The sequence below is a fragment of the Saccopteryx leptura genome, chromosome 9 (assembly GCF_036850995.1).
Source record: "Saccopteryx leptura isolate mSacLep1 chromosome 9, mSacLep1_pri_phased_curated, whole genome shotgun sequence".
Lineage (NCBI taxonomy): Eukaryota > Metazoa > Chordata > Mammalia > Chiroptera > Emballonuridae > Saccopteryx > Saccopteryx leptura.
In genome coordinates this window covers 7,729,145-7,744,374 of record NC_089511.1, presented here as the reverse complement: position 1 = coordinate 7,744,374, position 15,230 = coordinate 7,729,145, and the positions used below count along the sequence as shown (strand labels likewise).

General features: G+C 48.6%; 1 protein-coding gene across 2 annotated transcripts in view; it reads right to left on the bottom strand.

Moving 5' to 3' along the window:
• The window catches only part of FTO (FTO alpha-ketoglutarate dependent dioxygenase), a 345,609-nt gene that overhangs the window by 155,971 nt on the left and 174,408 nt on the right, over positions 1-15,230 (bottom strand). For both annotated transcript variants that reach the window (XM_066348254.1, XM_066348255.1), the window contains one exon: positions 4,334-4,458. In XM_066348254.1, the coding sequence (XP_066204351.1) occupies positions 4,334-4,458 (125 nt within the window). The remainder of the gene's footprint in view (positions 1-4,333; positions 4,459-15,230) is intronic.

The following is a 15,230-nucleotide window of genomic DNA, read 5'->3' as shown; positions in this document are numbered from 1 at the left end:
GAGCCCCTTGGTTCCACCCCTTTCCTATCCTCTTGCCTTCTTCTGCCTCCTTCTAGGAACTTGTTAATGTCTCACCCTCGGATACATTCATAAGTCGGTGGCTGGGCACATTCTCCTGTGCAGTATTTTGTATACGGTAGGCATACGAAGCATTCCGAAGAAATGCTTGTTAAATAAATGCATTGTTGCTTCAGAAACTGAAGTCGTGGGACATGCCAGCCGTCTCCGAAGAAGAGTGCAGAGCTCTGTGAACGCCAATATCAGCGGTCAGAAGCCAGGACACTGCTCGCAGCAAGCTGGGAGCAAGTTTTAAATAGATTCCATGATGAACAGTCCACAAATACACAGCTTGTGACCCACCCATTGTGGGCATCAACTGCCATCACTACAACGCTTCTTCGAAAAAGCGATAAAGAAAGAAACAAACGTACCTACTCAGTTAACAGTAGGTGCTTTCTCCTTACTCCTATAGGAAAACTGCCCAGTTGTGCTCAAAATAATACAGTGTGCAAGAGTCACACGTATGTGCAATATCAAAACCACACTGATGTTCCATGGGGAGATGCTAAAACGGATCACACACTGTGTAAAGCATTTTCTCTGACCCATGACCCACCGACTAGTCTCTAAACTGAGCGAGCAGGCAGGAATACCATACTGGGCTCTCATCCCGACGCGCTCAAGGCAAAGGAAGCCCACTCCCTGCCTTACGCCGGCCACGAGTAATTATTCCACAATCAACACGCCCTCGAAATCGCTGGCCAGCCCGTCTAGGAGAGACACTGGGGAGTCGTGTAAGATACACAAAGGCGTGGGGTTTTTACACTATCTTGTTTAGAAAAACAACTCGGGCACGGACACTGGACTGCACCTTTTCTTCTCGTGCACTTTTCAAATGATAATTCCTCCTACTGTCACCATTAAATCTTAATCCGTCCCCGCTCCTTGCATGGGTCATTGCATCTATATGTACTGCTGTTATTTTAAAATGTTTCCCCTCGGTAAGGGAGCGAGGGAGAGAAAAGATGTGGAGAGCCAGATGGGCCTCTTCACAGTTCATTTATCAAACCTAATACACCGGGCTCCACCCTCCTCTCGCCGGCTATTGCCGTTAAACTTCCATATAATTTGGTAATCATTTTCATTATCGGCGAGTGACCGGGCAGAAGCCTATCCGGGACGCCCGGTCCTCGCAGCTGCTCTTTCTCTGCCTCCTCTGCCACAGTGGAACCCGAGCACCTCCGGGTTTATTAGCTGCAGACTGACCTGTGGGCTGCAGGGGTCAAGACGGGGTCAGATCAGAGGGCTTGCCCACTTCTTTAAAAGCTATAACAAGCTGTCCATCAGGCCGAGGGAACTGTATAAACAAAGCCGGCTCTCCAGAAATCCTGTACCGCTTCTGTTAACACTTACCCTGCATTCACACGGCTTCTCCCGCGTCCTTCGGATCACTCAACCCCGGGGGAAGTGAACAGACAGCCCCTAATAAGCCTATTTGGAGAGGGTTGTTTATGGGATTACCGAGCGTGGGGGAGCAAACCCGCGGCCCCCGGACGGGCCTCTGCCGCAGCGGGGTCTGGGTGACACTGTGACAAACCCGGTTACCCCGCGTCCTGCAGAATTGACACTTTCCTTCCACAACCTAAATTACAGGGAACATGTGCTTTCAGTTTAAAAGAAGCTTCCGTGAGTCACCCCAAACAATGGCATGGCTCCTGGCCTGAGAGAGACACACATTCTTTTTTCTATGTGTGTGTGTGTGTGTGTATGTATATATATATATATATATATATTTTTAATTTTCATTGACTTTATTGGGGTGACGCTGGTTAATAAAATTCATTATACAGGTTTCAGGTGCACAATTCTGTCCCACATCATCTGTGCGTCGCATTGTGTGCTCACCACCCAGGTCAGGTCTCCCTCCATCAGCATCTACCCCCTCTCCCCCATCCCCCTTTCCGTCTCGTCCTCACCATACTATTGTCACAAATGGTTTAAAACCAAGTTATAAGTTTCGCGGCAAGTCCCGCCCCGCCTCCTGCCCCCCATATTGTTCTCACAGATGCCCCTGCCGAACGGGCCAGGGGGACCCTTCACTGCTGCCACCTTGGACTGAAGGGGCCGGCGGCGGCGGAGTCCCGGCTGACCGCAGTGCCTCGGGGCGGGACTGTCCGTGACGCACTCTCTCGCGTGCAATGTAAGCTGATTGCCGTCTGTATTTAACTTTCAGAGGAGAAAAAAAATTGCTTTCTATTACCTAACCTGACGGATCCCCGGATCGCTGCGACGAGAGTACGGCGCCGCGGCCCGCTGCCCCGCCTTCGGCGCGCGCTCATTATTTCCTGTCCAAGCCCGTTTTTCCTCGTGGAATTCCAGAGCACACAAACAGGCCGGTCCCGGGAACACAGGCTGCTCAGTCAGCCCTGCAGTGGGTGTTTTATAACTTTCACCACCACATGCCTGATGGCTACTTGAGGCCGTGCGGACTCCAGACGGCCCGCCGCAGCTTTGATGAGGGAAAGAAAGGTCCGCCCGTAACAGTCTGTTTATACGGATCATATGGATGAGCCTTTGAGCTAGGTCGCCGGGATGGGAAACATCAGATGGGGGTGAAGACGCGGTGGGGGTGGGGGGATTAGGGTTATTTAATACTCTGAGGACACTTTTCCTCCCGAGCTCTCAAGACATCGCCCTCTTGAAACTTTCTTTCAGGTGTTTAGTTTTAAGGGGGCCTGCAGAGTGTCAGCCGCTAGATTCTTTTCCTTCCTCCTCCTCCCCGATCACAAAGGAGTCGGAGGGTTTTCCTTGCAGATGCTGGGCCGCCTCACCTTCAGCCCCGGCTCCGGCGCCTGGTGAGACTGTTCGCAGGGAGGGCCAGGGAGGCTGAGACCAGACTCCTTCCAAACGGGCTGGTGGAGGCCACGTCGGGTGGCCGCGGGTATTGGGAAATCACTGTTAACAACCGAACGCACTCAACAGAGGACCTCGTCCTCAACATCTGGTCTCTGAGCTGGGCTGTCTTCGGAGCAGTTGGCATGGTGGGAGGCAGGTTGAAGGGGGATTTTTCCTTCTTTCTCCTTTTCCTGTTTCATAAGAATCACCAGGGAGACGTATCTATAAAAGGTCAAACCCAGAGGGAGAAACCTTTTGCGTGTTCCCACACCGATACTCTGTTATTCAATAAAATCCGTATACTTTATACTGACTATACCGACTTGAATGATGACCCAGTGAAAATTTAAAAATTAATTACTGAAACATACATTGGAAATCGTTTAACGACTGTAGTTGAAATTGTCACTTACTCTGACCACGCCATAGAAAAGGGGGGAAGGGGAGAATGGCCCGGGGAATCGTAAAACTCCTGCTTCGATGCGAGTCTGGGTTTAGAGATGATACCCCGTACTGGAAACAGCAGCGTCCGACGCCCAGTCAGAACGCACGGTTCACACTCTCCCTGCCGCCTTTCTGGGAAGAGGCTCATCTTCAGCCTTGTTCAGACACATCTATTTTTATGATAATTGTCACTAGTAAAGCCATCAATTATTGCAAATTCTGTTGCATGAACTCATTTGGAGAATATTACGGCTATCAATAAATGTTCCAGACTCCCAGGCACACGGAATTTTTAAGCATCAAATCAGACGGCGAGACACATACAGCGTCATCTCCCCGATTCCTCTCCCTCCTGCTTACAGACAGACAATAAGTCAACCGTTTGTACAAACTGCAGACCTGAAGGCTACCCCCCAACCTGTGGGCGAAGCTGCTCCCAGCCTCCCGTCCGTTCCATCCATCGTGTCAAACCAGAGCAGGTTACCATGATATGTAGCAGGCAAGCATCGATTCTGTTAAAAACGGATGATTTGTAGAAACTTCCTACCAGGAACAGCCTCCTAACCACGGGTGAGTCCACGTGCAAAGAAATGAGGTGGCGGCCAAGGTAATGCCGACGTGGCCCATTCGAAGAGTGGACTGACAGATGGACAACTTCCCAGCAGCCCAGACAGAGACACCTGCCCTGCCAAGTTCGCCAGACCGGGTCTTCCAGACCATGGAGGGAAGAGGAGTGCTTCGGCCTCAGGGACTTACCCTGCGTTATGCTCAAGATGCAAACACTGTATGCTAACTGTCATCCTCGGGGTTAAATCATAGGCACAGCCAGATGACACCAGGGACCGTGATAATTCATGTAGGTCACACGTGCAGGAAAACATACCCAACCGGCCCCTCAAAGGAGAGGGATGAGACCAGCCGTCAGGAAGGGCTGTGAGACGATGTGGCCCCCGTGTCGCAGGGACAACGAACCCCGTCTCCTGACGGCACTCACCTGGCGTGCCACTCCCTCCGCAGGGTCTGGCGCGTGGTGAGCGAGGCAAGGATGGCCGTCACGATTTCATTCCTCTGTCCCACGGGGACCCCCTCTCTTCTAGCCTCATGGAGCACCGCATTTGTCTGGAAGAAATGATCAAAAAAAAAAAAAAGAAAGAAAGAAAAAGTGAAAAATTAATAATACCATCCCCTTCTAAAAAAAAAAAAAAAAAAAAAGCCCATAAGCAAATCAGGACAGTAAATCAATGGCTTTTTTATTACAGTGCCCCTGCTAACAAATCAATACGGTAAATGATGGTCAAAAATGGCCGGCATATATTTCGTATTTAATCAATGTACATGGCACAAAGGTAAACTCTAAAACCCCATTGCCTTAAGTAACACATCAACATCCTGTGTGTTCCGGCTCTAATTTTCTCGCTGCATTGATGGTTTGTTTTTCCCTGGGAATTGCCTACCACGAGCTATTATTAGAAATGATTTTCATGCACACTTCGCTGAGAGTTGTTTGCTTTGCCTGTAAAAGGAGCGTGGTCTCTGGCCTTCTCTCTCTCTGCTTCTCGCACCCAGCTCGGGCTTTCTGTGCTGCCTTTCTTACGAGAATCATCCATTTCTATTTCCGGCCATGCAGGCGATTTTTGTTGTTTTGTTGTTGCTATTGTTCACTTGTTTCCCTGGCTTTTTGCAAATCAAGCTCTTACAAAGAAAGAAATAAAAGTACAGAAATCAAGAAGAGTATTCTATCTCACTGGATAATCTTTCCAGCTTTGAAATTCTGCTATGTATTTCAAATAAGATACTCAGGGATTCTTATGCTCTTCGGCGTATGGTTTTGGGGAGAATCACTTTTTCTATGGGCATGACTGTGATCCTTTCAAAATTTAGGCTCGCAGACGAGTACAAAAACTCCAAGCCTCTGCCTCGCACTGGGAAAGGTCAGATGCCACTTGAGAAGCAGTTGGAGTCCAAAGCATATCGCACCCTGCTTATTCTAACAAGTAGCATTACATCAAAACTCAAATTTGAAATGCTTGTTTCAGTTTTATCCACAACACACCCCAGTGTGCTCCTTTGGGTGCATGTATTTTAAACATGCAAATTTATGAAACACTATTGGAACAATTAAGAAGAGAATGAAAAGAATCCTATCGGCACTAGAAACTGGAGTGAGCAAATGCCTTCCAAGTTTTAATCTTAGAACTTTTCATCACATGTATTTATCATCTTCATATAACTGGAGTAGAAACCGTTACAATTTATAGATGTCGTTTTTCACTTCAAGTTAGTATAGCTTCCTTGGAGCTGTTATAACCACAGCAGTGGCTAAAGGGAATGAAATTGTCACTTTCTCTTTTCTGGCCAACTCGACAAATTCCTTATCTAACTGATGCCAACCCCTCTTGGTGCTCTCCTGACAGGGCACGCTCATAATCTGGTTCTCAGGTGACTTGCAAATGCTACTTGCTCGCTCCTCTCTAGCATTTCAGAGTGTATTTAATATCTTCGCGACGACCTGGGAAAGACAGGAAGGGCGCATTCAAAGTTCTGGTGGCCTTCCATCTGCACCCAGTCCCCGTCCCTGTCACAGCACCCAGACCTCCTCTTGCGGAAGTATCTTATGGCATGGAGTCTTAAAGAGGCCATCGGCAGACAAAGTGTCCTGCTCTCCCCCATCCAGGACGTGGGCCAGGCCAACCTGATACTCTTTTCCAGGACTTCAGACATAAAAGAAGGAGGACCGAGAATGGGAAAGGATTTGGAGGCGGTTTATCAATTGCCTTAGTTCCTACCACCCGTGGACCTCCAAGTATTCCTGGTTTGCTGAACTTTCTGAGTCCAGATCACTGTCTTTTCCTTTGATGACACCTTGAGTTATCCAATAGCCTTTCATTAAAGCCCCGCTTCGTTCAGATTCACCAAAATCTGTTCTGTCGCTTACCATCAACAGCCGGACAAAGAGAGTTAAGAGAGGACACAAAGAAACAGATTCAAAGACTTTAGGACAGGAAATAGTCCTTATTTCATTGCGAAGACTCTGCAAGATACCTGGCCAGCACTCACCAGGAAAGGGACCCTGAGCTCTGTGTTAGGACCAGAGTTACTTCCACTACACCAGGTGATATTCCCTGTTGGACAATCAGTGAGCTCCCAGGGCAACATTTCAGCCCTCCTGCCCAGGGAGGGACGCTTCGTTTCTCCAGGTAATTCTACCGCCTAAAGCCCAGGCGGCAAAGCTAAAGCAGGGGTTGCATGTTCAAATAGCCACTAGGGCCAGGAAGGTGGCATGAATGAGGTGAGAGGCGGTTACCTGAAGAGAGTGTGAGCTCTGTCGGAAAGGACAGCCACCAATCGGCAGCGGCCAACTCTGCCATTCAGAAACGCTGGTTCAGTGGTGACGGACTCGTGAATTTTCAAAACAAACGTGAAATCTGTTTGTTTGAATGTGAAAAGTGCTGCTTTTTAAATGTGGGTATTCTAAGAACAGCACTGCATTGGCTCCTTGCCTGTGGTCTGCCTGAGGTACTTGGAGCTGAGAGGGACCTCAAAAAGTCACGTAGTGTGTCCCTAGATCTGCCGGCACGCCTCATTTTCCCCAAATGCAAAAATGCTCCACATGGAAGACAGAGTACACATCTGAGATGGTTCCAAAGACATGATGAAAACAAAACTATTTCTCAAACTGACAGTATGAAACTAACTTCTTAGCAATGTCACTGAAACGATGCATGGTGCCAGGTGGGTACTAGAATCACCAGGGGGACACTTCAATTATATAAGTGTCTCACCACTATGCCGCACACCTGCAACTAATAGAAATAGTAATGAACGTAAACGGTGATTGAAAAAAAAGTCATTTATCTCTTCTTTGCCTTTTACAACATGTAAATGTTCATCCAGAGGCCTTTGTTGTCCATGAACAGTCCCGAAGGGGGGACGGAGGGTTTAAAACACAAGTTTCAGCCTGACCAGGTGGTGGTGCAGTGGACAGAGCGTCAGACTGGGACACAGAGGACCCAGGTTGGAAACCCCAAGGTTGCCGGCTTCAGTACAGGCTTACCTGGCTTGAGCTCAGGGTCGCTGGCTTGAGCGTGGGATCATAGACATGCCCCCACAATCATTGGCTTGAGCCCAAAGTCACGGGCTTGAGCAAGGGGTCACTCAGTCTGCTGTAGACCCCGATCAAGGCACATATGAGAAAGCAATCAATGAACAACTAAGGTGGTACAACGAAGAATTGATGCTTCTCATCTCTCTCCCTTCCCGTCTCTTTGTCCCTATCTGTCCCTCTCTCTATCTCTCCTCTGTCTCTGTCAACACACACACAAAAGTTAAGTTTCACAAGGGCAGAGTACCTCATCTGTTCAGTTCAACACTGTATCCCCACTACTAGACTAATGACTTCTAGTGAATACTGTCAAGTCAGTGAATAAAAAGGAAAGTGAAAAACAAGTGCTGCAAAAGCAAAGAGCAATGGAAGACTTTTCTTTTAGGAAACTGTTACTACATAAATTTCCACAAAATAGATGAACTGAGAGGCAGTCGTGTACTTGACCGAGGGGCTCTGTTCACGGCCCCGAAGGATTGACTCGAGGTCTCTTCACACACCCAGATCTCTGTGCTCGGAGTTTCCCAAACTCGTCAGTCCAGCACGTTCTCGTAATCCTTGCCACATTTGTGTACAAGGCATATAATATTGACTATTTTTCCTTACATTAACCCATTTTTTTAAACCATAAAAAATTCATTTCAGAAGAAAAATGGGAATAAGAAACTAGTGATATTTGTCATAAATGAGAAGATAACCATAAAAATGTTAAAAACAAGGCAATATGTTTACTTCATTCTGGATAGATATCAGTGCTTCTGAAGGCTGGGAGGCTGAAGCCCACCCCCACCTGTAAGAGAGGACATGAACGAGGGATGGAGAGTGTTACAGACACATCGGTCTAATGAAGACCGCCTTGACGTCGCCACACTGACTGAAAAGGCGCTGAGGAACGATTTTCCTCACAGTGTGGTCCTCGCGATGGGCACAGTGCTGGAGTGCCATCTGGCATCTCCCCGGGCAACACCCCTGGACTGCATCCCCGCTCCGGGCACAATGCCCCATTGCGGTGGTCTTTAAGCACTTCACAGATAGACCTCTTTTCTCCATAAATGTACTCTTACACAGAACTCAACATAAAAAGCCGGCGCAGGCCTCTGTGAGGTGGGGATGGAGGACCTGGGGGCTCTCCCTTTGTCAAGAGACGTCTCTTCCAAACCCGAGGAACGGTGAAACACCATTGCCAGCCCTGCCCAAGAGTGTTTAAAAGAGCAGTCAAGTTTTCTAAATGTTATGCATTGTTGATGGGGACGCAAAATATTGCCATTCTGGCAAATGGTTTGGCAGTTTCTTATAAAAGTTACATGGACACTTCACATAGGACCCAGAAATCCCATTTCTAAGGACCTATCTATAGAAGTGAAAAACGTATGCTCACCCAAAAATATGCACACGAATGTTTACAGCATCTTTATTCATAATGGCCAAAAACTAAAAACAACCACAACGTCCTCCAGAGGGTAAACAGCAAACGTACTGGGGTATCTCCATACAATGGAATGCTTACCGCTTAGCAGTAAACAGAGACACGTACTGATGGAGGCAGCCACATGGGTGAAGACAAAGGCCTTCATTCTGCTGAGTGAGAGGGACGGCCTCAAAAGACTGAACACTGACTGATCCCACTTACTTGACATTCTGGGAAAGGTAAAATTACAGGGATGGACAGAGAATCCGTGGTTGCCAGGGATTAGGCGGGATGAGTGCCATTACAAAGGGAACTTTGGAACGATGGGACTATTCTGCTTCCTGATTGGAGTGGTGGTTCCGTGACTTTATAGCATGTTCAACCTCATGAACGGGATGTCCCCAGTCTATTTGATCGTATGACAATTTTATAAAATTTATTTTTTCAAAATTCATTTTCATCACATTTTTAGGACAGGAAGGAATATAGAAAAATAATTTTATATACCAACCCATCTAATGAATAAGTAATTAGTAAAAAAAAAAAAAATAGAGAGAACTATATCTGGATGTCCAAACCAAACCTGTTACAAAATTTTGTGTTTTTTGTTAAATATTGGAAAAGGATGAGTAAACTTAGATTGAGCATCCAGACCCTAAAACGTAGTACTTCACACAATTTAGAGTGAAAAGAAGTCGTTGCACAGAAGGAAATTTCTAGACTGTCAAAGAGCATTCTTTCCACGAGTGTCAGCAGTGAAATGTCGCTCCTCGCAGCTCTGGTTCCTCAAGGGCTGACTTCGCACAGGAAATGTTAATAGTCCATTTTTCCCATCAGCAGTAGTAACGCAGAACTATCTTCAAACAAGGACCAGTTTTTAAACAGTCTCTTGTTACTAAAAACACTGTCTTCCTCTTCTACCCTCAAAGTACAGGGAAAGGAAACCATGGCTTAGGAACCAGGCTCTGGAGGTTGAATTTCACCTCATGGTAATTCTTCTTAACAGGAACCTATGGGAACTCTGCCTATCAGGCAAGACTCAGAAAATTCTTAAGAGGGCTGGCTATTCAAACCCCAGTGGTCTCCACCCAGCGTGGCCTTTTCCGCCACTGCCATGTGGGGACGAGAACAGAACCTCTCCACAGGTCCTCGTGGGGGCCCTGGCCCAGGACCGAGGCCACTATGATTAGTACTGCTTAGTTTCATCTTAAACTCACCCACCAACCTTCTGCTAGGCTGTGCTATTTTAACAAAAGGATTTCTGAAAAGTGCCTGTTACTTTAAATGAAAAACTTCAAAAGGAAATCAGGCAACCGCTGACCAATCCCAACCAAAAAGACCCTCCACCAGGAGCCAGGGGCCATATTCCTTTGCAAATCCCCAGCGGTCATAACTCTGTGTCTTTGAGTGTGGGTTTTATTTTCAGAATCAGTCCTGAGTTTACCTGACGCTGCTCCATTTATAGACCCCTCTCTCTCTTGAGTCACCAACCCACACTTGTCCTGTCCTTCTCAGTCTCATGCGGGCCACTCATTCTGGGACCCTGGACTGTGGTTAGCCCAGAGCTACGCCCCTGGCCCCCTCTCATCTGTTCTGCTGCTCTCTCTGTGGGTCATCACCCCTTCCAATGGCTTTAGGGGTCCCCTGTAGACTAATGACACCTATACTACACACCCTCAAACAGAACTCTCCACTGAGCTCCGGCCCCAGAGAGCTGACGACTGCCCTCCTCTCCTTGAACAGACACCTCAGACGTGATGTCTCAACCTCAGCTTGCCCATCGTCCAACTGACAGTTTCTGCTCTCCAATCTCTTGCCTCTTGGTCAGACTGCTCCATCTCCTGTGTTTCCCCAGAGCGGCGAATAACATCACTAGCAATGCCGTCATCCAAAGCAGACCGCTGGGCCTCATCCTAGTCTCCTCCTTCAGCAGTCCCTGTGCTCTCTAACCTGAACATAGAATCCTGTCCTCCCCCTCCGCTCAGGAAAACTCCGCCTCCCAGCCCCACACCGTGGGCTTCGTGTGGGCCCATCTCCCGTCGAGACCACGGAGTGTTGTCCAAACTAGTGTCTCTGTGTTGATCTCATGTCTTCTGTGAATTTTTCTCCTGCAAGAGGAATCTTTTAAAAATGCAAGTCTGAACATGGTGATTCCTTTCAAATTCAGAGTCAGCATTACGGACAGCAGTGATTTCAAACTGTCTTCAAGACCTGCTGTTTTTAGGACGAATCTTAGGGTCAAAGGAGCTTTGGCCTTCAAAGCCCATCTAAACCAGAGTGGTTCTGTTCCTCTCAGTTTTGGTCACCATCATTTGAGAGACCCAAAATTCATTGTAATTTGTGGAAAGCACAAATTCCTTAACCTGACCCAAAAACAAACAAACAGAAAACATAAACAAAACAAAAACACCCTCTTCTTAATACAGGTCCTGCTTACTTCTTAAATTTTATCTCCTGACATCTTCTATTCCATATAAAACCATTTAAGGAAACACTGCGGTTCCCTAAAATTACCTGGCTGTCCGATTCTACATACGTGTCTGGGTGCGTAACTCACCAGTAACTGCACATTCTTGGAGCAACATCTCACGTGACATCTCTGCAGAGCCTTCCACGAGCCACATCCTTCCACTAGGTTACGAAGAGCTGAGCAGCGCTTCTTCTGGGGCCGCCCAGAGCACCGTACAGGCCACGTGCTGCTCCACTGCTCTTAGTTACCCATTAGACGTCTCCTCCCCGACTGCGGGCTCTCTCAGAACAGCTAAGGTCCAGGCCCATTTCTCCCTAATACACCCCAAGGTGTCTGGTGTGGCACCCTGTCGTGAATGCGGACCCTGAGAGATGCTTGCAGAGTCAGTGAAGCCAGGTGACCTAGGATCACACTGCAGCGAGGCAGACCCTTCTAAGGAGCCGAAGGAAGAAGCCCCTCTTTGTCCAGGGCAGCAGAGAGAAGCACCTTGGACTCTGGCAATCCACCACATCCTAAGGACCTCCAAGAGTTAGTTCCCCAGTGGTTTTTAGTTTCTTCTGGCTCAAGACTTTATGCATAAAACCAAAGTTAAAAGGCCCTGGCTGGTTGGCTCAGTGGTAGAGTGTCGGCCTGGCGTGCGGGAGTCCCGGGTTCAATTCCCAGCCAGGGCACACAGGAGAGGCGCCCATCTGCTTCTCCACCCCTCCCCCTCTCCTTCCTCTCTGTCTCTCTCTTCCCCTCCCGCAGCCAAAGCTCCATTGGAGCAAAAGATGGCCCGGGCGCTGGGGATGGCTCCTTGGCCTCTGCCCCAGGCACTAGAGTGGCTCAGGTCGCCACGACAGAGCGACGCCCCAGATGGGCAGAGCATCACCCCCTGGTGGGCGTGCCGGGTGGATCCCAGTCGGGCGCATGCAGGAGTCTATCTGACTGCCTCCCCGTTTCCAGCTTCAGAAAAGTACAAAAAAAAAAATACAAAGTTAAAAAAAAAATCCACAACCATGAGTGATGTGAGAGGGCCCCGAGACACTATTTCAGGGAACGAGAAAAGGAAATCCCACATTCTAAGGCTTGAAGAAGCCTTGACTTTTTTACGCCTAACTTTCACGTCTTTCTCGGAAAAAAAATTCCGAATGTATTCAATTAAAAGTGGGCAATTTGCCTGACCAGGTGGTGGTGCAGTGGATAGAGCATCGGACTGGGATGCAGAGGACCCAGGTTCGAGACCCCGAGGTCGCCAGCTTGAGTGCGGGCTCATCTGGTTTGAGCAAAGCTCACCAGCTTGGACCCAAGGTCGCTGGCTCAAGCAAGGGGTTACTCGGTCTGCTGAAGGCCCGCGGTCAAGGCACATATGAGAAAGCAATCAGTGAACAACTAAAGTGTCGCAATGAAAAACTGAAGATTGATGCTTCTCATCTCTCTCTGTTCCTGTCTGTCTGTCCCTATCTATCCCTCTGACTCTCTCTCTGTCTCTGAAAAAAAAAAAAAAAGTGGGCAATTCATCCTGAATTCCTACTGAACTCGGTTTTTACGTTAAGTCACAATCAGTATGTCCCCATTCCGGGGGATCATAAAAATGCACACAGGCACATACGTGCAGTTTGCAGAATTTGTAGTGTTTAACCCTTTCAGACACTGAGATTTTTAAAAGGAGAATTACAGCATTTACTCCTTGCTAATAATTCTATGTGTCTTTAGGACTTTCAGTTCCTTTCTGAGACGGGGTAATGGCTTCTCACAGAACTTTCTTTCCCTCCAGACTTATCCAGCCTCCTTACAAGTCAAAGAATGTTGTCAGAGGAAACGCGTGAAAACGGGAGGGATTCCACAAATACCGCTGGTGATCCCCTTACTTGGTTCATTGAGAGAGAGAGAGAGAGAGAGAGAGAGAGAGAGAGAGAGAGAGAGAGAAACAACAATGAGAAAACCCTGCTGCTGGTTTCCCCATTTCCAAAGGCACATAAACACCAGGATGCCAGAACCGTGTCCCCTTCCTCCTCTCCCTCCACACCTTCGCCCTCCCCGCCACCAAAAAACAGTGATGCTGTCATTATGGGCGAAAGGCCGATGCTAACACTTTTTATACACAACTTTGCCTCGTGTTCGGGCTGTTCTTCCCCCACCCCCAGCCCCGCCCCCTGCCCCCCGCCCCCGCACACACAAATTGCAAAGATCTGCTCCGGCTGATAAAGAGGGCGAAAGGTTCAACTTGTGAAGAAACTTGGTCTGCGATGTTATCAGCTGGGAAAGCTATTTCCCCGAGTCAACATTGCCACGGGCTGTCAAAACTCAGCCAGGGCTCCTCTCTTCAAAAGTCCAGGGACATTTTTTTCCCCTTTTCTTTCTTTCCTTTTTTTTAAAGAAGAAAGGCACAGAACCCACTGAGATAGCCTTAGTCCCATCAAAGAAAGGTCGCTCTCGGGTCTGCCTTCATTTACTGATTGTCAGCTTCAGACGGCTCCTTTGTGAGGCCGGGCCCTCCACGCTGAGTGATGCCTTCACGTTTTCTAAGCCGGGCCGGGCACCGCCGAGGACTTCCAGCGCGCTTGGATCCACCGCCCCGCAGAACAAATAAACATTCTTCGCAGCCTTTTTTTTTTTTTTGGCCTACTTTATCACCCTCTCCGGAGCAAGAGGTTTTGGGGGGGATGCTAATGTTTACACAATGTTGAAACTTTCTTTCCCCCGTTTCCTGAATTTGAGAAAACACATCCTGGATGACCTCGGCTCCGAGATAACACCCAGTCGGCCCTGGGTGCTGCGTCTACCCGAGGACTTACTGCGGTCCTCCGGCCCTCCCCACCCCCACCCTGCAGGGTCTCCTTCCCGGGAAAGCAGAAGGTAGGCTAGGCTGTCCTGGAAGGGAGGCCCCAAGGCAGAGCCTCCCAGAGGCTGCCGACAGAACGGCCTTGTCCTCCCACCCAAAGACACACGTGGTTCGTTCTTCCCGAAGACCTGCTTCATTTCGAGGAGCATCTCAGCGAAGTTTGCCACAATGAATCCTCAAGGACGTACGGGGAAGACAGAGCTCAGCCCCGCCCCAGCGTGCACCGCTGAGCTCAGGATGCTGAGGACGGCGGGAAGCATCTGCGGGGACAGAACCGAGGGAACACGCGTCTTTGCGCGGTTTCCTCACCTGTGAAGGGGTCTGTGCAACGGCTCCTAAAGCCCCAGGACGATCACAGAACATAATTCAGGCTAGGTGCTCTACACCATGCTTGGCACATACAAAATGCTCCATAAACGCTACCAAGTGGTATGATTACTATCCTAAGCGGTATCATGGGTAAAAAAATTGAGGGAAAAAAAGGATCACAGAGAATAGGGACACTGATATTTTTTGTTTTATGTTAAAATAGCACAGCCATGAATTTGCATAATTCATTTTTTTTTCTTCCCCAAAGCACTCTCCTCGTGCCTCCCATTTTTCTCCTCCTGCCAGCACAGAGATCACTGCACCACGCATTTCACTAAAAGCTAGGAAGCCAGGCAGCCTGCCTGGGGCTGTGTGAGCTCCCAGGACAGCCGGGGAGACTGCAGGGGGCCCAGCTGTGCAAGGAGAGATGGCCTGCCCACTGGCATCACCTGGGTGCCAGGGCAGGGGCTGGGGGCAGAGCTCAGAGCTGCAGCTCATGTGTGTGTCAAGGAAAACAGAGAGAAAGGAAAGAAGGATGGAAGGAAGAAGGGAGGGAAATAGGGAGGGAGGGAGAGAGGAAGGAAGGAAGAAAAAGAGAAGGAGGAAGGAAGGAGAGGAGAGGGAGGAAAGGAGGGAAGGAGAGAAGGAAAGAGAAAAGGAAGAAGAAAGAGAAAAAAGGAAAGGAGGGGGAGAGAGGGAGGGAGGAGGGAAGAAAGGAAGGAAGGAAAGAAGGAAAGAAAGAAAAGAAAAATGAAAAGAGGGAAAAATGAAAGGGGAA